Genomic DNA, 23,810 nt, shown 5'->3' with positions numbered 1-23,810 from the left:
CCAGTGGTGTGCTTATCCAACATCAGTCTTCACATGAAGATCACTCATCTGGCAACCCAGCGTGTTTTTTTTTTTCAGCTGTTGGTTTGATCCATAAATATCTTCCTACATTGATTGCAGGTGTTCAGGTGCTGGCAGGGACCTTTTGGGCTCCTTTATGAGGTGAAGTTAGGGCAGCCAGTTCCAGTGGCCCCTCCGCAGTGAAGGGCTGGCCTCTGAAGCTGTGATGGTGACACCTCAGGGAGAACACACTTGAGAAAGGGTAGAAACGTGAGGTAGACAGTGGGGAGGACCCTGGTGAAGCAGATCTCCACACTGCATCCTGTGGAGGACCGTGTGCTTGGGCAGGAGGACATTTCCTAAAGAATGGAGAGGACCTACTCTGATTTTTCTAACTGATGAATGAAATAGAATTTCTTCATGGTGCTAACATTTCTTAATGGCAATTAGCCTATACAAACAAGCAAGTCATAATTTAAAACTAGGAGTTCAAAGCAATTTTGTTAAAAGAGGAAAAATAAAAAGAGAATGTTTGATTTCAGAACTCTCATCTTCCTTTATAGACAACAGTTTGCAGCAAGAATTCTCTTATTTGCTTAGGCTCCTTTTAGAAGGAGCTATTTTTATTGGTTTGGCTGAATCAAAAGATCGATAAAAGAGGGTGTAAAGCTTTTCAATTAGATTTCTTTGGATAAAACTTAGTCTCAGGTGAAGGTGACTAATGATTGTTCCCATCTTGTGGTTGCTTAGTGATAATTGTGAGATGAAGCTTCAGTCCAGATCTCGTAGGCAAGCATCTGCATGGTACACTTGTGAACAAATTTCAGTAAAGGCCAAGGCAGACTAAGCTGGGAAACGGTGTGGTTCATCTTCGGTGATGGTTGAATGGCATCCACGTTCATCCAGCAGTATGAGGAGGGCTGCACAGTTTCTCTTGTGTACTGTTCTGTTGAGAAAGTTCTTTGTCAAGGTTGTTTATTTATCTAAACACAGAGGGTTTGCTGTAGAGTGCAGTTGTTTGAAATGTTTTGAAAATGCTCGCATTTATTGGTTCAACTGAGTAATAAACTGAGTAAAAATAGAAACTCCCAGAAAGGTTTCTGCAGTTTACCTGTGAATTCTCATTTCTTTTTCTGTAATTATAACTGTTAATCAAAATAGTTGTGAGCAGTACAACTCATTTTGAGTTGTACAACTCAGTTTGAGTTTTGATTTACTTTCTGACTATTGCATTGCAGCCTTAGAAATTAATTTATGTGATGATCCGTACACAGTGTTGCGTTGATTTAGCATTTTTCTTTACTCTTTCCTAGTGTTCATGTTATAGCAAATTTAACTGAAATACATGTCACTGATAGGGTTTTATTTCTTGCTCTGTATCATCCAGAAATGTCTGGTTTTGTTTAATTTTTAATGGTTAGTCTTCATATCATCTTTGTTTTAATTTCAGATCTTAAAGGTTGAATATGAGCTGATATATCATGTTTTTCAGACAGCTCTGGTGTTGTTGATTGTTAGCACTCCCCAAAACTTTCCAAGTTAGAAGTCCAATCTGGGGATCCTAGTTTTGAATACTAGTCCAAATTTAAAGATTATTGCAGTTCTTCTTCTTTATTACTTCTATAAGAATATCCTGTAACATGCAGTGTCTAAGATTCCTACTTGCTAAATGGAGATTTCTCAGTGCGTGGCTTTCTAAGAAGGTGATGTATGCAAGTCTGTTGATTGACGTTTTGCTTCTGCTCTCAACTGACTTTCCTTAACACATACAACCTAGCTTTCTAATTTGAAACAGCCCCTGTAAATTAGTCCTTAAAAGAATTCAAAGAGTACTTTTGAAGTATTATTCATTATAGCAGAAGCTGCAGCAGTCTGCAGATGTCAAATTCTGCTCTAACCCATCCCTCTGCTACCACTGTAAGCAGCAGAACTTTGAGTTGGCCCTACAGCTGAGCCACTGGTGGCCACCAAGCTGATGTGAATGGTGCATTTCTCATAGCGCTCCCTGATGTATTTTTCTTCTATTAAAATGGAAATGGGAAAAGTATTCAACCAAACTTCCTTGGTAGTAGCATTTGAAACTCTGTCCGTCTGTCTGTCTTCCTGGGTGTCATGTGCCGTGTTTCAGCCTTAAATATGGTCTTTGATTCCAGGTACCATTTGGACAAACTGAAGCTGTACTGTCATATTTTAATTCAGAATAATAAGTCAGTTAACATAGATGTCACTTGCAGGAGCAATTATGTTACGTAATGAGCAGGACACAAGGAGACATCACTGACCTGTACTGTGGTATCATGGGCTGCATAAAATAGTTTGGCCTCAGTTGATTCTTTTCTGTAAACAGAAAAGCAGAATTTATTCTTAAAGTACAAGCTTGATTCATTATCTGTGGGTTGCAAATGAATATGATATTTTCTCTGCCCATTTACTTGCTGCTGCATAAAGAAGTAAAACTTGTAATGGTGTGGTCTAAGCAAGAGTCTGGCTCGGTGGCTTGGTGTTTATTTCCGGTGGGTGATGCAGCAGGACAACCCCATCCTCCACCTTTGTGCCACTCAGCCTTATGTGATTGGTGTCCTGCCAGCTGCTTGTCCTTGCGATTCCCTTCCCAGGAAGTGCAGATATGGGTATAATGGATCTGCAGGGAATGGTTTCCTGTGCCAAGGGCTTCAGCGAGGGTGGGCTGTAATAAGGTGTGTCTGGGGGGGCTTCTTAGCTGTCACTATGAAGCAGAGTAAAGAGCAGAACTGGGCTGCCCAACCACTCAGTAAGCTCTGCAATGTTTGTGTATGAGGTGCATCAAGGTGATGGCAGCATTCCCTTTTGCAGTTCACTGAATCACAGAACCTCAAAATCTTGCTAAGTCCAACCCTCTGCCATGGGCAGACCCCCCAGCTCAGGCTTCCCGGAGCCCCATCCAACCTGGCCTTGAGCACATCCGGGGTGGGACCCCCACAGCTTCTCTAGGCAACATGGTCCAGCACCTTAACAACCTTCTAAGTAAATAATTTCCTTGTATCTCTAATCTAAATATCCCCTCTCTTAACTGAACGTCATTCCCTCTTGTCCTATCACTATCAGACAGCGCAAAATGTCTTCCTCCTGTTTTTAATCTCCCTTTTTGTACTGGAAGACTGCAATGAGGTCTCCCTAGAGCCTTCTCTTCTTCCACCTGAAAAACTCCAGCTCCCTCAGCCTTTCTTTGTCGGAGATTTCTTAAAGTGCTTTTTTCTTAATAAATAATTTGTGTAAATTATGAAATTGTTTGTTGTGTGAATGTTGTTATTGATTTTTTTCTCCCACACCTTTGAATCCATGTGACTATTGAAGTTTAGAACTGGCTGCATAGATTCACATGGACTTGCTATGCTTTCCTCCTAGGCTGGGCATTATTTATGAGTTACATCTTGCTGTGTGGTAGCATCGTACTGATTAAATGGATTAGTGAAATGAGAGGAGCCTATAGCAAATCAGTTCTGTAATCTACACTTAGTTTTACATCTTTTAAGTCTAGGCAGTCGCTTGTAGTTTGTTTCCATTAAATAAGACATACTATATATTCATCTGCAGTCTTTCCTTGATATTTTAAACGAGAAATGTTTATTTTAAAGTGGTATTTTGAATCAGCACTGTTGATCAAAAGAGCTTGTGTTGTGGAAGAACATTGGTAAGAATTTTATCATTGGAAATAATAATTAAAAAAAAAGGCAGGTAACTGCTGCACTATTAAAGTATTTGAATTTTTTCTTTCTTCAAAAGGAACTTCAGAAGGCCTGTTAAGTGCAGGACAACGGATATGTAACATACATTAGAAGTTTTGAAGATTTCTGCATTAATTTTCTTCATTAGCAGTATGACAAAGTGAAAGTAAATGATGCATTTTTCCAGTTAAAAAAAAAAAAAACACACACACATTAGACCTCTTTCTTACAAGTTTTTGTCTCTTTCTTTGCAATTTAATTCTCTGTATGAAGTTGCTCTACTGTAGTTTGTACTGCACAAAAGCATGTGCGTGTCAGTTAGTATCTGTGTGCATTTGAATCACAGGAAACTTGGTGTTGCATATTTCAACCTGACAACACGCCTGATGTGTTATGTCTTGAATCACGTGCAAATAGTTATATCACCATTGGTCAGAGCTTTTGTATTTTGCATATGCAAGGAACCTATGGAAGTGGCTTAATTTTTAATTGAATAACAACTTTGGGAAAATGATAGCATTGTTTTTGTGTTATTTGAGTGATTTTCTTTTAATGTGAAATCTGGTTTTGAGTCTGCTGGTGCCCATTATTCTGTTCATTATTCTGTATCACACATCAAAACTGCCTCTTTCAGTGTCTTCATTGCCTACTAGAATGAAGAGCTGTATAACTGGAGATTATTTATCTGGGGAATTGCAGTTGATTTCAAAGTAGGCCTTTTCTTTCAATAAGGTCTGATGATCCTCATCATAAACAGGGTCCTTATTTCTGCAAAGACCACCACACAGCTTTTGGTATGTGTTCTTATTTGCAGTCAGAACCAAACCGTTTATTGAAAGTTTCTTCATTTGAAATTTTTCAACAGAAGAATGTCTATGAAACATAGGACTTCTATTATTTGTGCCATCTCCCCCCCTCTATTTTTCTTCTAATTTTTCTTTCTTTTCCAATTTTCCCTTTGTCTGAATGCTGTTATCTTTCCTCCACCCATTTTTTTTCAGCATTTTCTCATCAGATTACCTCTTAATTTAAGTTCTTTTATCTTTCAATTTGTAAGAGTGTTTCAACTCGTGTCTCAGTGGAGAAGGACGCTGATTCATCCTAGCTGGCCTATTCTTGTATTTCTTTGTTTAACAGTGTCACCAAGACACTGCATTCAATTGAGCTACACATTTCTGCAGCTTACTGGGAAAGGCAAACTAATTTAAGACTTCACACATTTGTCTATGAACTTCTGCTGAATTCCACATAGGAAATAGTAAGATAGTTAATGCTGGTGCAAAAGTTAGTTGGACAGTGCCTTGCGTAAGATGTATCTTTTCTTCTCTAAGCAAGTTTTCACGTTCCCTCAGTTTTTAATTTTTGTTCTTCTCTGGACACTGGAGTGAATGAGGTCTTTTAAGCTGCAAAGTTTGGTTGTGTACAAATGTACTTACCCAAAGTATTGACATCTAGAACATTAATAGCCCAGATTAAATACTGCTTTTTTGATGATCCAATGATATGGATCAAACCTAGAAGCTGTATAAATTGCATCGTTGATGTAGTATGTTAAAATGGGGTTTGGTGGCTTTATATTATGTAATATTCTGACTTTTTTTCTTTTGTTTTTTAATCTAGCGGTATTTTCTTGTTGGAAGTAATCATGCAGAAACCAAGTACCGTGTTTTGAAAATAGATCGCACTGAACCAAAGGATTTAGTTATAATTGATGATAAGGTGAGTGCTTCTCTATTTATTTATTTTTTCCAGTTACTCCAAGTATTACTGTATATTAGATGGTATGTGTAATTAAATGGTGTGTATTTAATCTGTTTAACAAGTGTCTGGCACAGAATCACAGTCATAGGAAGTTGATGTTAGGAGAGATCTGTGAAGATTGTCTATTCCAACCCCAGTGCTCAGAGCAGTAACAACTAGATCAGATTGCTCAGGGCAAAGCCCAATCATTTCTGGATGAGGATGAAGAATTCACAGCATCTCCGGGTAACACGTTCCAGTGTTTGACCATCCTCACAATAGAAGAAGCTTTCTCATATGTTCAAATGGAATTTACCTCTATTTCAATTTGTCTCTTTTGGCAATTGTCCCTTTGCTGGATACCACAGAGTCTGGCTGAGTCTTTTTTACTGTCTTCTATTAGGTATTTTGATACACATCAGGATCTATTAGGATTTTGATACACATTAGGATACACAGAAGGATCTCCTCTGAGCGCTCTCAGAGCGCTGACCAATCAGTCCCAGCTCTCTCAGGCTCATATGTCAGATGCATACAATATTAGTGTAATAACGAACATATATAGCATGGGGTGTAGCAGTAAGATCTCCAAAAAGCACATTCACTTTAATCAGAATTTCTCGGGGTCTTCAGTTGATGATGTATATTCTCCTAATGATTTTGTTATGTTTGGTTGTGCTATTTTAAGTGCTAAATACATTTAATTTTTATTAAGCCAGATTTTTCTGCGTTTTTGATATATCACATGAGAAGGAAAATAAACAGCAGCAACAAGAATCTTAAGACTTGGATTCTTTTCCAAGAAGGTTATGGTTTAAAATCTAAACACTTCAGACTTAGAGGTGTCTGAATTCCTACATGATTGTGAATATTACTGTTGCTGTGAATGACAGGTTTTGTGCATAACATCTTGTTGTACTTGCTTGTGGGAGTGAAACAGGAGATATAGTTTAAGCTATGTTAAATAAATTCTACCTCTTTCTGACTGAATGAAATAACATTTAGCTGCCAAAGCAGTAACTTGAGGAACTTTCTTTTAAAGCATGTGTATACACAACAAGAGGTGAGGGAACTTCTTGGCCGCTTAGACTTGGGGAACAGAACAAAGATTGGGCAGAAGGGTTCATCTGGGTTATCCCGAGCTGTATCTGCTTTTGGTATAGTAGGTAAGTGCTTTGTTTGTTTGTTACATTCTTATGGAGGTGAGGCTTACTGTGTCACACTATAGGTCTTTCTGCCTTCCCTTGTTTTAACTTTTTTTAACCAAAGATTTACACATAGAGCATGGACAATGGACCCCTGAATTCTAGAATTCCAGAGTGCCTCAGTTCCCAGTTGGACTTTAGGATAAAATTTGGCAAGATTCAAAGAGTAAGGACTATTCACATAGATGATTTCACTACCTGGAGGATACAGGAGGAGCTTTGACATCTATTTAGCAACAGAAAGTCTAGCTGCTTCCAATGGAAGACTTTGTTGCTTACTGTCAGTAGGGTCTCCTTATCTTACAGAGGTGAGACCATTTTTCTGAGGAGAGAGATAGTAAGGCAGAAGAAAAGATTTGCTGTTCATTCTATCATACTGCAGCCTCTAATACTGACAGGGAGGAACATGTTATGCTTGCTTGTCCTTCTTAAAGTTATAATGCAAAGGAAATTAAATATAAATGCAAGCAAGGATTATTTTTCCACACTGATATATTTGTTAGCATTGCAGCAGTTACTGAGTTTCAGGCTCTTTCTTTAAGGCAACACCTCAAAGTGCTACCTTCCAAGAGCTAATTGATACCGTTTATTAGTTAATTAAACTTAGTACCATTGGATCACTGCCTGTATTATATTTATACTAGAAATAAATTTTGGTTCAGAGATGTTTATGTATTTCTTTCTAAATTGAATTTATACATTTTTATTGTATTTAATGTTTTGTTACACATTTTCCAGATGATATGTAAGAGCCATCTCAAAAAGAAGCTCAATAAAGAAGTATGACAATCCTCTGTGGTGTGAAAGTTTGAATCTGGAGGGTTCAGAAGCGCTTTTTTTTTTTTTTTTTTTTTTAATTCTAATCAGTGAAGTCAGAGCCGGCATTTTCTAGACCTCAGCAGGGTGAAGCATGTTTTCTGAAAAAGCAGATAGCAAGAAAGGATTGCCCTTAATGCTCTGAAAGGATCATTCTTGGGAGATTCTGGAAGACAAGGGATTTAATTCCCCGCTGCTAAGGAGAGAGAGAGAGAGAATGAAGTTGTCATACCCTCAAATCCTTTTCTTGTTTTCTGCTCCTCCCTACTAGAGGATGCATAAACCTAGAAAGAAAATTGGAGACTGGATTTCCTCCTTGCTCTGGAAAATGTAGATTTTGGGCTATGCTTCATTTTTAACAATGTGAGTCCTATAAAAAGCAAATGCAAGTGCCTTAAGCAGTCAGAAACTCATTCAGAATAATCTGTCTTATCCTGCTAATATTGAAAATACGCACAATGAAGGGGGAAAAAAGTGAAAACATGACAAAAAGCATCAGAATATAGCTAGAAGTCTATGTACTGTATTTTCTAATGCCTAGGAGTGGATTGCAAGAGTCTATCAATGTTTTTTTTCATTATTTGTGTATACATTCTTCTAAATTTGAGGGAAAAAAAAATTGAAATCTTCAGCAGCTCTGATGGTTTTTCTAACTACAGTCAAACCAATGCAAACATCCAACTAATGGCATTTTAATGCTTTTTCAACAGGTTTTGTCAGGTTTTTAGAAGGCTACTATATTGTGTTGATAACAAAAAGAAGAAAAATGGCAGATATTGGAGGTCATGCAATATACAAAATAGAAGATACAAACATGATATACATTCCAAATGACTCTGTAAGAGTCACTCATCCTGATGAAGCTAGGTAAGTAATGGTAATATTTGACAGGTACCTTTTGAATATTTTTCCAAGCAGTGAGGAGCTGCAAGTAGATGTTTTGGTCGTGGATTTCTTTCTGTTCTGTCATTCAAATCATTTTATTTTAGTTGATAAATCAGTGCAGAACAATGGAGTGAGCAAGGTCTACAACTTCTGTGGCCTCTAGCCTGGAGTCTCAGAGCATGTTGATCTACAAAGGCACTGTGATGCTAGCTAGTACTGTTTTATATTGTTTGAGTATACTGTCCTGTTTTTAGTCACTCATTCATGTTTATCTCACTCGAAGAGATCTTCTTTGCCTTTCAAGAAGTACTGAGTAGGCTATTTAATTTAATCTTTCTGTACTGTCAGAGTCTCGTGAACATAGGTGTTATACAGGGTGACAAGTTTACCCATAGATAAGTTTAGCTTTGTTTTCCTGTCTGTGATCTGGGCCTGAAACTGATTATATCAGGGTGGGATAACTTGGCTTTTATGAAATAATATCAAATAGTATCAGTAAACTGCTTTTTCATCTCTACCAACTGTGAATAACTTAGGAGTTGTGATAGACTATGATGAACTGACGGCAGGTAATAAATGAAGGTGTTATTAACTATTAAAAAGGTTTCCATGTTAAGATATGGCTAATATGATCTCAGTATCCCCTCTTAAAATCTAACAGAACATATTATGTAATCAGTTTCAGTACCTGTGGTCTTTCATAGGTTGTGTTATGGTTTCTTCTGAGATAATGGGTGAAGCAGATACTTATTCATTTGAGAATAGCTTTGAAAATCAGTAACTGTTATATAGTGCTGTTTGAAATTTACTTTTGTGAACGCTAGAAATTTTGACCCACATTTGTAGAAAATAGAACTACAGCTGTATCTGAAACTGCCTGAAGAACAGTATACACATACATAGATACTGTTTAAAAAAGACTACTAATTTAATCCCATTGTTGATGTTCTAGCGAGATTACCTGGCTATCAAAACAATTGCAATAAGATAGCTAGAGAATTTACAACAAGAATTGATATTTCTGTTGCTGGGGTCCGGAATGATTCTTAGTCTATCTAGTTAGTAATACTTTTCCCTATAACTTGCATTATTTTCTAGGTACCTGAGAATTTTTCAAAATGTGGACCTTTCTAGCAACTTCTATTTTAGGTAAGTATTGGTTTCTTACCAATAATATTATTCCACTTGATTTTGATAATCAACATTTTTAGGTTGTTATCCTAGAGAAGTAAGACAGATTTGATCACACTGTCCATTTTCTGTCTTTTGAACCTACTTTCTACTTCAATGGCGTAAACAGGAGTAGAGCCTCTACTGAAGCTGTAGAAGTATTAGTGACAGGGTAGAGGGTCAATAGTAAAATTTAGTATTTCACCAATAGAAAAGCTGCAATGTGTGCTCAGCAATAATCTCTTCTGTTTGATATGCAACCTGGTCAGTCCGTGCATGATCTCCATGTGGAGATTTGTGAATTTGGAGAAGAATCTGTAGAATAGAGAGAAATGTAGAGCTGAGTATCGTTGGAATTGTGGGTTCACTGTTTTCTTGCAGTTGTAAGTATAAGTACATTGAACTGAAATAGATACAGTTCTGCAGCTCAGACAACAACGTGATTTCTTTTTGCCCAATTCTGTTTACCGTAAAAATTAAATAGATAATGCTCACTTTGAAAATAGTGTATTTTGGCTCATTTGCTTGTCTTGTCAGTTTTTCTTTCTTGATCATGTTTCCCAGAAATAGAGCTTTGCTTTGGTTCCAAAACAAAGATAGAGAAATAGATGTCTCATCTAAGAAGAAGAAGAAACCTACCCAAGTTTCATGTCTGTTTCATGGTTTTGCATGGGAAGGCTTTTTTTTTTTTTCTCACTGCATGAAAACTGTTTTCTTCTCTGTAAGCCCTAGAATTAAACAACCCCATTTTAAAATCAACTTGGAGATTATCAGCACATGTATTTTTGTGGTTCTGCCTAGAGGAACAAGAAGACGTTTCATGTAAAACTGTCTGATAAACACATTTACCAGTTTAATTTAAATTGTTCATGAAAATGTAGTGAATGTTTGAATTAGATGTTATTAGTAGCAGCCATAAATCTGTTTACTAATTTGTTAAGTATGATTAATGAATATCTAGAACTTAACTAGAGAACCAGTAATCACTGATGCTGCCTTAGGCTAAAATGGAAATCTCCTTGCATTTTTCTTCATGGGGAAAAGAACCCTAATGACATACAAAATTTAGTAACAAGTATAATGTTGTCAGTGTAAAAGACATGAGATGCAGAATTTGTAACTGTTATGGAACTGATTAAAAAAAAAACCAAAAAACCAAGAACAAAAAAAACCCCAAACCACAGCTTTTGCTTATCAGACTCCACTCTTAGGATGTATTTATAGCATAGTCATAAATTTGAGGACAGAAAGTTTTTATGGACCAATTTTTATTTTATTTATTTATTTATTTATTTATTTGTAGCACTAGTTAGAGGTTGTTACTTAAATGTATTAAATCCTAGGTTGTTTGTAACATATTTGGATATTTCTAATGGAATAGATAATTTTGATCTTCTGGACTGCTTTATGGGACAGAGCGAAGAAAGTTTTCAGATATGCTTTCTTTCAAAAGGCATGTCCAGTTTTCAAATACAACAAGAATGTACAGTTTAAACTATTGTAGCGTGAGTAATTTCTGTGTTAATAAAGTTTTTTTTGGAAACCATCTCTACCATTTGGCAGTGTAGAATCAGCATCTGTGTGTTTTGTTTAAATATTTTTTTTTTAATGGAGAATACAGTTCTGTGTTAAATAAAAGTGTGGATGGGGAGTTAGGATTAAAAAAAAAAAAAGCACAGCTGTTCTTCTGCAGTTATTAATAGATGTTAACTGTCTATCAGTTACAGCTATGATCTATCTCACTCTCTTCAGTATAATCTTACTGTCTTGAGAATGCCACTTGAGATATTAAAAACTGAAACAACTCAGACCCGACAAGAAAGTTTTGATATATTTGAAGATGAAGGACTTTCAACACAGGGTGGAAGCGGTAAGCAAATATGTTTAGTTAAGCAAATATTGTTGATAATGATTTCATTTAGAATATATTCCACTTTTTACTTTCTAGAAACCTCTTCTATACTGATCAGTACTGTCATAAATTGTGAATTAATAAAAGATTATATAAAGCACCAATTAGACATTTGAACAATGCAATTTCTAGAGATGGTTAATAGCTTGGTAATTTATATTGCAACTCAGGTAGATAATTGAACATGTTGACATTTTCCAGCAATTGATTATTGAACTGACTTGTAGGACTCAGTAGGAATGAATTGCAAACATAATAAGAATCAATAACTTTTTAAGTCCTAATAAACCTTTTTTGTTTCATTTTGGAAAATACTGATGACAGAGGAATTGTATGACAGTAGTATCAACTTGATGTCTTAAGTACTATCTGGAAGCCTAAGAAAAATCAATTTCATTTGAAAACTACAGCCTTTACTTTGGATCTGATATATGCATATAATACTCATAAAATCACTAATCAGAAATGAAAATTGTATTCTCTTCTATGCTTTGCAATTCCCCTCCAAAAAAAACCAAAAACAGCCCACAAAAAACCTGTTTCCCTAAATTTTCAGTATTGAATTTCATTCAGTTGATGTTTCTAGGTTTTATTGTCCTGCGATTCATACAGGTTGTCTGAAAGCACTGTCATTAAATAGTGGTAATGCGCCATTTTTTTCCTTGTTTAAACATATAATATCCTATTTTTTGAAACGGGTAAGGACTCAGGTTCCAATACATCAAAAATTGAATTTTAATACATGACTCAACAATAGCTGCATTTCTTGATGTTGGTGTATATTAAGAAAACCAGACTAACTTATGATGGAAGAGGGAAAGAAATACTTTTTTTTTTAAAGGGGGCCATGGTTAAGCGCAGTCTTCCAGAGCTCACATAGAATTGAATCTTATGAAGTCCTATCAGAAAATTCTGCAAAGTCTGTTAAAGGATGTTACAGGGGCTACAGGGGCTGGCAGCTGCAGAAAAATTATAGATCTCAATAAATGCAGAGGTTCAACAAGTATTTGAAGTTATCTATATTTGGCAAACTTCAAGAACATGAGTAGACATTATGATGAGTCGCAGCCAAGAGAAAAATCAAAATAAAGATGCGATGAACTTATGTTTTTACAACAGTCCAATGTGGTTGAGTTTGTTTCTTGATTGCTAATGCATTTTTTATTGTGACAAATCCCTAGGTGTTTTTGGAATTTGCAGTAAACCTTATGAAAAGTATGTGTGGAACGGGAAGCTTCTGGAGGCAGTAAAAAATTCTGTTCATCGTGATTGGCTGCTGTATATCATTCATGGATTCTGTGGACAATCAAGTATCCTTTTGCTCGTGAAACAAATCTCAGTTATCAATTTAAAAACTTTGACTGTGTGAAATACAATGAACTATTATGTTGGCCCACAGCGCCAGAGGTAAGTGTTGGGGCGTTATGGCAGTAAAGGTTGAACCTTCCTGACAATACTCTGTTACACGTTGTTGATGTGTGACAGATGACAGCAGAGGAGCAGTCTGACAAAATGGCATCCAAAATGGAAGTGTGTTTGGAGCAAAGGGTGGAATTGAATTCTTGGAAAAAATGGCACACATTGACACTCACTGCTACTTGTTCAGTATTTATGGAGACCAAACAGTGGATGTGAGCACAGCAAGGCAGTGGGTGGTATGTTTCAGCAGTGTTTCTGTTGATGCTGATGATAGACCTTTGTGATTACTGTGGAATTATTTTAAATGGGTCTATGTGGGTAATAATAGGAGAAAAAGCTCAAACTAATATCTCATTCCTAATATCTTAGCTGTAAAGATTAGTATATTGTGGGGACAGTAGATTTTGATCATCAGCAATCCCATGTTAATTCAGAAGCATGTTAAGAAAATATTTGGGAAAGTAAATACAATTATGAAGCTAAGGTTAGAGTTGTCTTTGCAAAATTTAGTTTTACTTTTTCATTCTTGTCAAGCTTTGGTCATTGGCTTGGTGTTCAGACAGACAGGTATGTCTGTTTTTATATACCACTTTTTCATCTTTGGTCTTACTTGAAGTGGTAGATGTGGGTCGACCCAACTACCAGCATTATGCCTAAAGGCATTTCTTGACAATAATCTTCACTATGTGTATTTGATGAGAAGATGACTTCTTCCCTCTTTTTTGGGTCTCTTTTATGATAAGGAAGCAGCACAAAGTGACACAGTCACTTGATAATTTAACTTTTTATCTCTAAGTTTTGTGTGATATGTAACCCTTAACTTCTCTTTGAAGAACTGTTAATTTACGGTCGTCCTATATACGTCACTCTGATAGCCAGAAGATCAAGCAAATTTGCTGGAACACGTTTTCTGAAACGAGGAGCCAACTGTGAGGTAAATCAATTGTGATTTCAGTTTGGTATGGTATATGGTAATTTTCCCTGGCCTGCTAATAATATGGAAAGCTTGAAAATGACTGATTGGTGAACTGAAATGTTGAGAGGGTCGTTGTGTCTTTCACAGTAACTGAAAGCTATTAGTACCATGATTTGGTGTCTTACTGTTTAATTATACTCTGTCTGTGATGGTCAGTTCTCCATAATGCACAGTTCTGAAATGCCATGTCTTCCACAGTATGCATATTTCTGTTTGTTGTAGGGAGATGTTGCTAATGAAGTGGAAACTGAACAAATACTTTATGATGCTTCAGTCATGTCATTTTCGGCGGGGAGTTATTCTTCCTATGTTCAGGTTCGAGGTTCTGTCCCTCTGTACTGGTCTCAAGATATTTCAACTATGATGCCAAAGCCACCCATAACACGTATGTATTAATTATTCTTTGTGATAGATTATGGCTAGCACAACACCTGAGAGAGTAAGTGAAAACTGAACTTGTGAAAATGAGTAGACTGCCAATGTATTTGTTCTTTGGGAGGCTATGATTTAAGGTAGAACAGTGTTCTTTATGATAAACGGGGGGGCATATCAACATTCAACCATATGAACAGCTGCATTTTCTGGTATCAAGTAGGAAAAAAAAATCGTTGTTTTAAACTTAAAAGTCAGAAATGCCATACAAAAAAACTTATGGTTGAAGATGTCAGCTTTCTTTGTGCTTACTCATCTGTGTGCATTTATCTTAAAGGGTTCTGGATATAATATCGTACCTGTTGGAAATGGTGGAAAGCATTTGGACTAAATTTAGTGGGGCCAGAATAACTGATCTTTGTTACTAGCTCATGAAATCTTTAAGATGTTGCTTTTCTTGAAAAAGGAGGGTTTTGCATGAATAAATGAGAGTATGTAATCATATCACTTTAGAGAATTAGTAATTACTTTTTGTAGAGTACTTTTAAGGGAAAATCATCCTGAATATATGTATCTGTTGCAGTGGACCAAGCAGATCCTTTTGCACATGTTGCTGCTCTTCACTTTGACCAAATGCTTCAGAGATTTGGCTCTCCCATAATTATTTTGAATCTTGTAAAGGTACAGTATTTTGAATATTTTTACATGTTTTCTGTAGAATCTCTGTGTACTTTTGTTTGTGCTCTGAACTAATGTTAGCTTGTAAGTGGCATATTTTCTTCATAAATTTAATGCTATGCAAGAGAGCACGTAACCTTGTAACTGCTTTGACTACGGTTCTTCATTGTCTCCCATTTTTATAGTTTTCTTACAACTTTTCACTGTTGTTCTCAGACTCTTACTATTTCCCCTTAAATGGAGTAAGTCAAAATAACTTCACCACTAAATTTTCCTTTAACTTCTTATTAAACTGTGGTTCCATGCAAAGTAATGTTTTCAGACTTCTTGAAAAATATCTGAGTTCTTTGAAATATTATGGTAAAGACATATCCTTACTTTTTTTGCTTCGTCAGATACAGTTGTGGATGTATGATCAGGAGAGAAAGTTGAGGCATCCTGTGCAGGTTAACAGGTAGTGCCAGAATGAGCATATGGGGAAGCTACTCTATTGCTGCATTAATTCATAGAATCATTGAATATCCCAAGTTTGAATGGACTCACAGGGCTCATGGAGTCCAACTCCTGGCTCCATGTAGGACCACCCAAAATTCAAACTCTGAAAGCACTGCCCAAATGCAAACTGTGTGGTTTGTTTCCTATTCTGGAGTTTCCGTAATTTTTTGGATGTTTTCTTCTGATAATTTTACAGTGAATTCTGTCTTACTACATTTTTTTCTCCTTTAGTGAACTGTTTCCACATTCTGTTTTAATATATTGAAATTCATTTGAACTTCTTTCTTACTTCTTTTTAGGCTTTTTAAAAATGCTATTTACCTTTTCATTTGTCACACTGTAGAATTATATTCAGTAGAAAAGAGAACCTTCTTTGTGCATGTGCAGTCTGTTGCTAACGTAATAAAAGTAGGGAAATTTTTTTTTTTTTAAAAAAAGACTTTTAAAACTCAAAATTGTAATAAATGGCAACTAGATAACCTATTTTCTATTTCTAGAAGCTTTCCTGTTTAAGAGGGCTTTTAAGATTGTCTGAGAGTCTGTGGAATCAACTTATGATAGCAGTTGTTGACAAGAAAATAATTTTATTTCTTGCAGCCATAGCTTTCAAAGGCCATTGTTACAGTGTGAGTCTAGGCTCACGTGACCTTGACACATGAGTCATTATAAGCTTTTATTCACAGGCCCTTTGATACTGTGGCTAAAAATGCATCCGTTTCTCTCCCTCTTTGTGGTTTCCCAGTGTTAGGATGCTAAAATTAAAACACTTTTATTATTTTATGTTCCAGTTAATAAATAAATAAGTCACCTTGTGTGCATATTGCTCTTGCTTCTACACAAAAACTAAAAGTACTAGAGACAGAAATGCTTAGCTTTTGATTTCTTAGAGGGTGATGAAATGTAAATCTATTTCACACTTCACCTCTCTCTCCTAGAAATTTGTGAACAATTGCATTTTATATATTTATTTATTTATGGCTGCTCTTATATATGAGTTTAAATTGATCTGTTATAGGTTCATTGTAGGTTTTAGTTTGGACTAAGTTGAGAGAAAAGCCATATTAAATAGAGTGCCAAAACATTCGGTATATTCAGGGAATGGCTATGAAGTTCTAAATGTTTTCATAATCTTGCAAAGCTGTTGTTCCCCATCTTCTGCCAGTAATGGAAGAGAATTCACCTGAGCCCCCTTGTACTCCAGAAGCTAACGGGATATTCTTGTGCCCAGCTTTCAGTTCAGAGACTTTTTCAAAAGTGACAGAGCTTGCTTTAAGATGGTTCAGACAGTGCTGTGCATAGATTGAGAATGTACTGATTCACAAAAGGAACGTGAGTCTGTTTTAAAATGAGTGTGCAGAGCTGCTGGATGAACTGGTTTATTTTCTATTTATTGGTTTCTTTAACAAGCAAAATGTTTAATAGTTGGGGTGTTTTTTTGTTTTTTGTTTTTAAAAAGGTGTTTTTCCTCATTTAAGATATTCTAGGTTGGGAAGAGCTTATGAAATCTACTGATTAATTTGGAAGCTCCAGGCACTTTTTAGCTTTCTACTTCAACCTTTTTGTTGCTGATATGTATGCTGAATCACTGCTGTGATTCTTAATTAAAACAGGTCAAATATTTTGCTTAATAAAATATTACTAATGTAAATCTAATATTATTCTGATGTTGCTCTTCAAATTCAAAAGCTCGTTTTCTGATTTTATTTTTTTTTTGCCTTTATGTATTGTTTAACATAACAAATTATTTTTGTTCATCTTGTTTCTGCCTCATACTGAACTCATACTGAACAAATACTGGAGTCTAGGTTAAAGAGTCCATGTAAGAGAATATCAGTCTGTAATACATGCACACACACTCACACACACAGACACCCCTCTATATGGATCTGTACAGGTAGTTGTTGATGATGGTACTGACATTCTCTTCCTTTTCTTTTTGCCGAAGGAACGTGAAAAAAGAAAGCATGAAAGGATTCTTAGCGAAGAACTTGTTGCTGCTGTGACATATCTGAACCAATTTTTGCCCCCAGAGCATGCAATTATATATATTCCTTGGGATATGGCCAAGTACACAAAAAGGTAGAAAATGTCATTATTTGTGTCATAGAACTGCAGAATTGTTCAGGTTGGATGAGACCTTAAATTTGACTAGATTTCACACTCTGTTTTTCATTCTAAAATGGCATTGTGCACAGATAGGTCTATGTTCAATTTGTTTTATGATTAATTAGCAAATCTCAAAATAAGACTAGGTTTCCTTTCAGAAGGTATGCTAGACACAAGTTCTTGGGTTCTGTATGAAGCAATGCCAAGGAAGCTTATTGTCTATCTGATATGGGGAATGATACTAGATAATTAAAAGATCTCCCCTCTAGATTTAAGCTTGGTGTTTATTTATATAGGCATCCACCCAAGTACCCATGCAAAAAAGAACCTGAAAGCTTTGAAGATAAATTTTTTTATGCAAATGAGATGTAACACATATACCCACCTAAAGAAGTTTACTGGAAATTTAATGAATACTGAGAATGATTCTGCTTTAACATGTAGTTCCAAAGTACATTTTCTGGAAAGCAGATCCTGTAGAAACATTTCAAATTAATCCTTCAAGCTCAGTGTAAACAATTGCTTAAAAAAAAGAAATAAAGCTTAACTGTTTATACATAACTTTGTTTTTAAAGTTCTTGTTAAAATATTTGCATTTCAAGCCTCATCTAATGGATGGATGCCCTGAGGTGAATGAGCAATGAAGAAAAGTGTGAAGACCACACATGAAACAAATGTTACTGAATGACAATACTTTTCAAATAATGTGGAGGCATAACATTTAATGAAATCATTTATCAATTTCTGTCATATTCTTATTTTATGAATCACAAAAACTTCAGCAGGGAAAAAAGGAGCGTGATATTATAGTCAAGGAGTTTTACGTGTTTTATTCCATTTGTGTTACATAAAATGTTTTATTAATGATTGAACAAAATTGCTCAAAGGCTGCTTTCTAAGTCTTTAAGCTGTAGGAAAAGGGTAGGCATTGTTGCTGTGAGATAAATGAAACTGTGATGCGTCTTCTCTTAAATTATTTTTGTTATTAAAAGACTTCCAAACAGAATTTTTGATTGTTAATATATCTTTATTGTGTAATCTTTTTTCTCTCCCCAGCAAACTTTGCAATGTCCTTGATAGATTGAATGTGATTGCAGAAAGTGTAGTGAAGAAAACTGGATTTTTTGTAAATCGACCTGATTCCTACTGCAATGTCTTGCGGCCAGATGAAAAGTATGTATAATCTTACACATGCATGATGAGTAATGTCTATTGCTAGGAGAGTTGTCTGCAATTTCTGTTATTGCTCATTTCTTATTTTGAGACTTCATTTAACATGAGTACTTTGTTATTGAGTTATAGCCAAAAGAATTGCAGTCAGAGGCAGGTACTATGAAATACTAATACATCTAAAAATTTATAGTCTGTTTTATTACGCTGCTGTTCTCCCACTGTAATGAATTCCTACATCAAACCATTATTCGTAACTTGTAATCTGTGTTGTCTGTATTTATATAAAGCTTTTTTTTTTTTTTTTTTTTTTTTAATCATTACCGAAGGGATCCTAAAGTTGGGGGTAGATTTTAACAAAGAGAACATTTGGAATTTGGTAAGAGACTTCTTTTAAGGTGTATGAAAAATATGCCTAGGACTGAAATGTAAGATAGTCCAGTGTTTTCCAATTGGTTTTTATGCTATTCATACATACAAAACTGAAAAGTTGTGCTTTTTTATTTTGTTATTAAATTATAGGAACAGTATTTGTTTTGACTGCTGTGGAGATATAATGATTCAGTCAGCAGAATCCTCTTAAGTCTTTGAAAATTCAGAAATAATGTAACTTCCAAGTTGTTTTTTTTCCAAATCTTTGTCATAGTGATCTAATTCATCAGTGCCCAAACAGACATTCTTATTATACATTAGGTGCATTTTTGCCTTTCTAGCCCACCTTCATTTAGAAACAATCTGAAGTAAAAATCTGAGGCTCTTTTAGAGCTTCTGTGCCATGCAGTATAGGAAATGTAACAACTGCAAAATAGCATGAATGAGATCGATCTGTCCATGTAATGCTGTGACCTGTAGAAGTAGTCTAATCAGTCTTAAAAGTAGTATATATAAGCTTGTCAGACCATTTCTCCAGTCAGGCTGGTGCTATGCTCCTAACATGAAAATTTTCAGTTATTCACTTGTACTTGCATTAAGCATAACTGCTCCCCTATCTCAAAATGTCTTTGATTTCAAATTCATGTTCTTTGCCTCTTGGGTACAGATATGGTCGGTACAGAATAACAAGAACTGGGTGATAAATAGCATGTATGCCTAGAATCAGTGTGAAGGGGAGAATTAAATCAATCAATTGTACTACAGTGTGTCTTTTGCCTCTCCCTTCCAGTCACTGCAGTCATTGGCACTGTAGCTTTTTTGTTTTTTTGTTTTTAATCTGAGGACCTCATGGAGCAAGGCAGGCTTGTATGGCTCGTCCTCTGTCTTCTAGGGAGGGAATGTTCTATATAGCTTAGAAACTTTCTACTTTAAGGCTAAGTTTTGTTTTTAACAATGCAATTTAACTATATCTTGCTAATGCACAGAGCTTTCACTGCATTCTGCTGCTCAGTGATATCAATTTTGCCTTGCAGCAGGATTTAATTGCCACTGTTTTTACTGAGCAGATTCATATGTGTTATGGCCTGTTCTTTTTAAAAGTTATTTGAAAGTTATTCTCTTTTTTTTCTCTTTTAGGTGGAATGAACTGGGAGGCTGTGTTATTTCCACTGGCCGCTTGCAGGTAGTAAGATAGTAGACTTTATTAATTCAAAGATGTAGGGATTTAAATCTTCCCAAAGTGTCAGTGAAATAATTCACATAGATACTTAATGATTGATTCACAGCTTACTCTCTTAAAGTAACATTTATAATAGAATAAACAGCATTACTGCAGTCCATGCAAGAAACCTAAATAGGAAATAGGGCTTGAAGTTCTTGGATAGTTCCAGAAAACTTTATGCTACTGGAATTGTATTTTTTGCTGAATGTAGTCTGAGAAGTGTTTGGATTTTAAACTACTTTCCACTACTCACATAGTCTATAGTAGTAGCCGTAGAGCAAAAGATAAAACAGCAACTTTTTAACAATCTATGTAATATAATATTAGACAGGAGGGATGAGGAATAAACATTCCTAAGTCTGGTTACATTCATACACCTAAAAATTAGCAATTACAATTTTACCACTGCTGAATATTCTGTACATCATTGCTATTTCTGCCACTGAAAGAAAATACAACTAGAAATACTTTTTTTCTTTGTAGTAAGAAAAGTGCAGTGTGATAAATTCCAAAGTAACAGATGTATACCTTAGTGTTATGGTTATGTACTCTGAACACTGGGCATATTTTGAGAAACATTAATGACTTTTGACTTGCTATTCATGATTTTGAAATTCTCTTAAGTTGGAAAGGATGTGACCATTCCTTTATTAATTGAACACTCGGATGTGTTTTCATAAAGATGAATACAAATGCTATTTAGATTTCTCAATGTTAGCCTTGCAGGTTTACCTGTGTTAAGGATATGATTTCTTCTGTCTATGAGCTTTGAGGTAGTCACTGTAAGTGTTCTGTGTAAGCATTTCCATCATGGTTCATCTTGTCTTGGGATGGACAATTTGTGAGTCACACTCAAAATGTGCTTCTTCATTAAGACAGTAAAAGTTTAGATAACTAGCACAGATGTAGCCATAAATATATTTGAGCAGAAGAATCACTCATGCTACTGTGTGGGAGTGTCTAGCATCTGTTAATGTTATAAATTTGTATGCATTATGAAACTGAAGAGTGGAGGTGCAAGCACGAGATATGGAAAGCTCAAAATATGAGCACCATCGTAGTAGAACCACAGCAACCTGACAGCGTGCTTTGTTACATGCAGTAGTTAGAGCATAGTTGAAAATAAGATCTTCACTGATGTAACACTTTATTTCTGAGGTAAGTTCCAGTAATGGTTGAAGAAAGAGTATTTTGAAAGTAGACCTTATAGCAGTAATATAGATTGCTAGATATAAAAAGTCTTTGATTGAAGTTCTGTGCACTGACATAAAATCCAATATGAGAGATTTGACAAGTAGTTGGACAGTAAGAAAAGGTAGTAATAATGAATATGGTAAATTCTTAATTTTAAAAAAACCAAACAAATCTCTTATTTGCATTGCTTTACCAGACTGGAGTTCTCCGAACCAATTGTGTGGACTGTTTAGATCGTACTAACACAGCCCAGTTCATGGTAGGAAAATGTGCTTTGGCATACCAACTCTATTCGCTGGGACTGATCGATAAGCCCAATTTACAGTTTGATACAGATGCTGTTCGGTAAGATACATTAATTGTGTCGTGGTGGACTTTTTTTTATTTGTTTGTTTGATCTTATGTAAAGAGACTTTACTTGGGTAAAGTGCTGCCTGTAAAAAGGAAAAGTGCATTTCTTTTTCTATTGAAATGATTTTGTAGTTATTCAGTTAAGTCTAAAAATTCATACTTCAACTGTTTTGAGAAAATCCAGTCACACTGAAAATTTCCAATTCTGGAAATGTTAGTTAGGCTTCTTACAAAATAGCTGCTTGACTTCACTCTATATAACTAAACACAGACTGAAAAGTTTCCCTCTTAAATAAATGCAACATAAAAATAACACTTATTTCATTTGGTTGATGCAAAGTGTAAATTGAGAATAAAAACTGAAATAGGTATGTGCTGTTCTGCAGAATGCCAAATTGATATTTTTATGGAAGTGCATCTCACCTGGATATTTCCTACATTTCCTTTGATAAATTTCGTGCTTTTTGGTTTATTGAAGAGAGGAGTTTTCAGCAAAGCTGTTCTCTCCAACTGGGTTGTAATTATACTTATTCGAGCACCCTCAAACTATTTAAAAAAATGAATCAATTTAAACTGCAGTGCTCTGGGAGTGAGAGGAGTGAGCTATGTGCAGGGTCACCAACCACCAGACCAGGCTGCCCAGAGCCTCATCCAGCCTGGCCTTGAATGCCTCCAGGGATGGGGCATCCACAACCTCCTTGGGCAACCTGTTCCAGTGCGTCACCACCCTCTGTGTGAAAAACTTCCTCCTAATATCTAACCTGAACCTCTTCTGTCTCAGTTTAAAACCATTCTCCCTTGTCCTATCGCGGTTCACCCTCCTGATACATCCACAGTCATGACAATGAAACTTATGGCTTCACTGCTGTCATTGCCTAGTGTTTTGTTAGGTTTGCAATGTGGAGAAGTAACTCATGTTTCAAAAAATGATCAAGTCCTCGGTCATGCATTTCTCTCAGTCTCTTCCTCTCACCTTACTCAAGATGTACCTTCAGCTTCTGTCCTTTCTCCTCAGTTAGCTTCCAGCAATTGGTTGGTGCCACAGTGTGGTGGCTCACTTTGCAACTGGCGGCTGTTGGCCTCTGTCTGATGGCTGGGATGTTTTCACTGGCCAGCTGGCTTCCATGGTGTGCTCACAATGCTTCTTATCCTGTGTGTCCCAGCTGCTGGGTGCTGCATCTTTACCTCTGGGAAGCAACTGCTGCTGCAATTACCACTTGCTGTGCAACCCTCTAGGGACTTGGCAATTGGATCTGTTGGGCTCTAACCAGTGGGGATCAGGAAATGGACAAGTCTCTTATACCCACACTATGTTGTCCTCACAACAAGTACTTACTTCATCAGCTCAAGCATTCCTTAGGTTTTACTACCTTTCACCTTTTCACCCCTATTTTGGGATCCAAAATTTTGTCTGTTGCTTCCTATTCCAATAGTCTCATGTTTGCTGTCTAACTTCTCTCCCTCTTGCTCCCTCTCCACTTTCCAGCCACCCAAATTTCCATCTATAGTTAAGATTTTAATAGGTGCTTCCTCTTGTTTTCCTGGATATCGTGTTTTTTATAATCTCTCTGAAATGTAGCTATTAGCTATTACACATTTCATAGCATGACGTGTATACCTCTCTGAAACTTCTCATCTGTGAAGACTTTTTTTCTGAATTACCATATTCAGAAATACTACAAAATTGTGTTCATAATCCAATAGATTTTGAAGAGAAGCATCGGCTGTGATGCATCTCCATTTTTCAGTCTTTCACTTTGATGTACTGCATTCTTTTTCCCATATCAAGTATCTGATTGCCGGATACTCTTCCTCTTCATTTACACTCTTCTAACTGACCAGAGAGACTAGTATTCAGCACACTGTCATCCTGAATCAAGATAATGTGTCTGGAAAACTGCTAACTATTGTTTTCATCGCAGTTTGAGTGTCCACTATACTAATTATGATTTTTCATATGGTCTCACTGGCTACAATCCAGAATCTCTGTTGAGCTTTATTTCTGAGGTTAGCATTTATTTGG

The 23,810-nt window shown here is 35.9% G+C and overlaps 1 protein-coding gene across 1 annotated transcript in view; it reads left to right on the top strand.

Moving 5' to 3' along the window:
- The window catches only part of FIG4 (FIG4 phosphoinositide 5-phosphatase), a gene marked incomplete at both ends in the record, with an annotated part of 61,530 nt that overhangs the window by 5,399 nt on the left and 32,321 nt on the right, over nt 1-23,810 (top strand). Inside the window, 13 exons of the mRNA XM_079550487.1 lie at nt 5,325-5,423; nt 6,487-6,610; nt 8,176-8,332; nt 9,449-9,499; nt 11,242-11,390; nt 12,614-12,742; nt 13,685-13,785; nt 14,050-14,212; nt 14,783-14,880; nt 17,318-17,451; nt 18,535-18,651; nt 20,158-20,203; nt 21,633-21,781. Coding sequence (XP_079406613.1) covers nt 5,325-5,423; nt 6,487-6,610; nt 8,176-8,332; nt 9,449-9,499; nt 11,242-11,390; nt 12,614-12,742; nt 13,685-13,785; nt 14,050-14,212; nt 14,783-14,880; nt 17,318-17,451; nt 18,535-18,651; nt 20,158-20,203; nt 21,633-21,781 — 1,517 coding nt within the window. The remainder of the gene's footprint in view (nt 1-5,324; nt 5,424-6,486; nt 6,611-8,175; nt 8,333-9,448; nt 9,500-11,241; nt 11,391-12,613; nt 12,743-13,684; nt 13,786-14,049; nt 14,213-14,782; nt 14,881-17,317; nt 17,452-18,534; nt 18,652-20,157; nt 20,204-21,632; nt 21,782-23,810) is intronic.

The sequence above is a fragment of the Tetrao urogallus genome (assembly GCF_951394365.1).
Source record: "Tetrao urogallus genome assembly, chromosome: 2".
NCBI classification, from domain to species: domain Eukaryota; kingdom Metazoa; phylum Chordata; class Aves; order Galliformes; family Phasianidae; genus Tetrao; species Tetrao urogallus.
The sequence above is the reverse complement of the archived record's forward strand: the minus strand, read 5'-3'. Positions and strand labels throughout refer to the sequence as shown.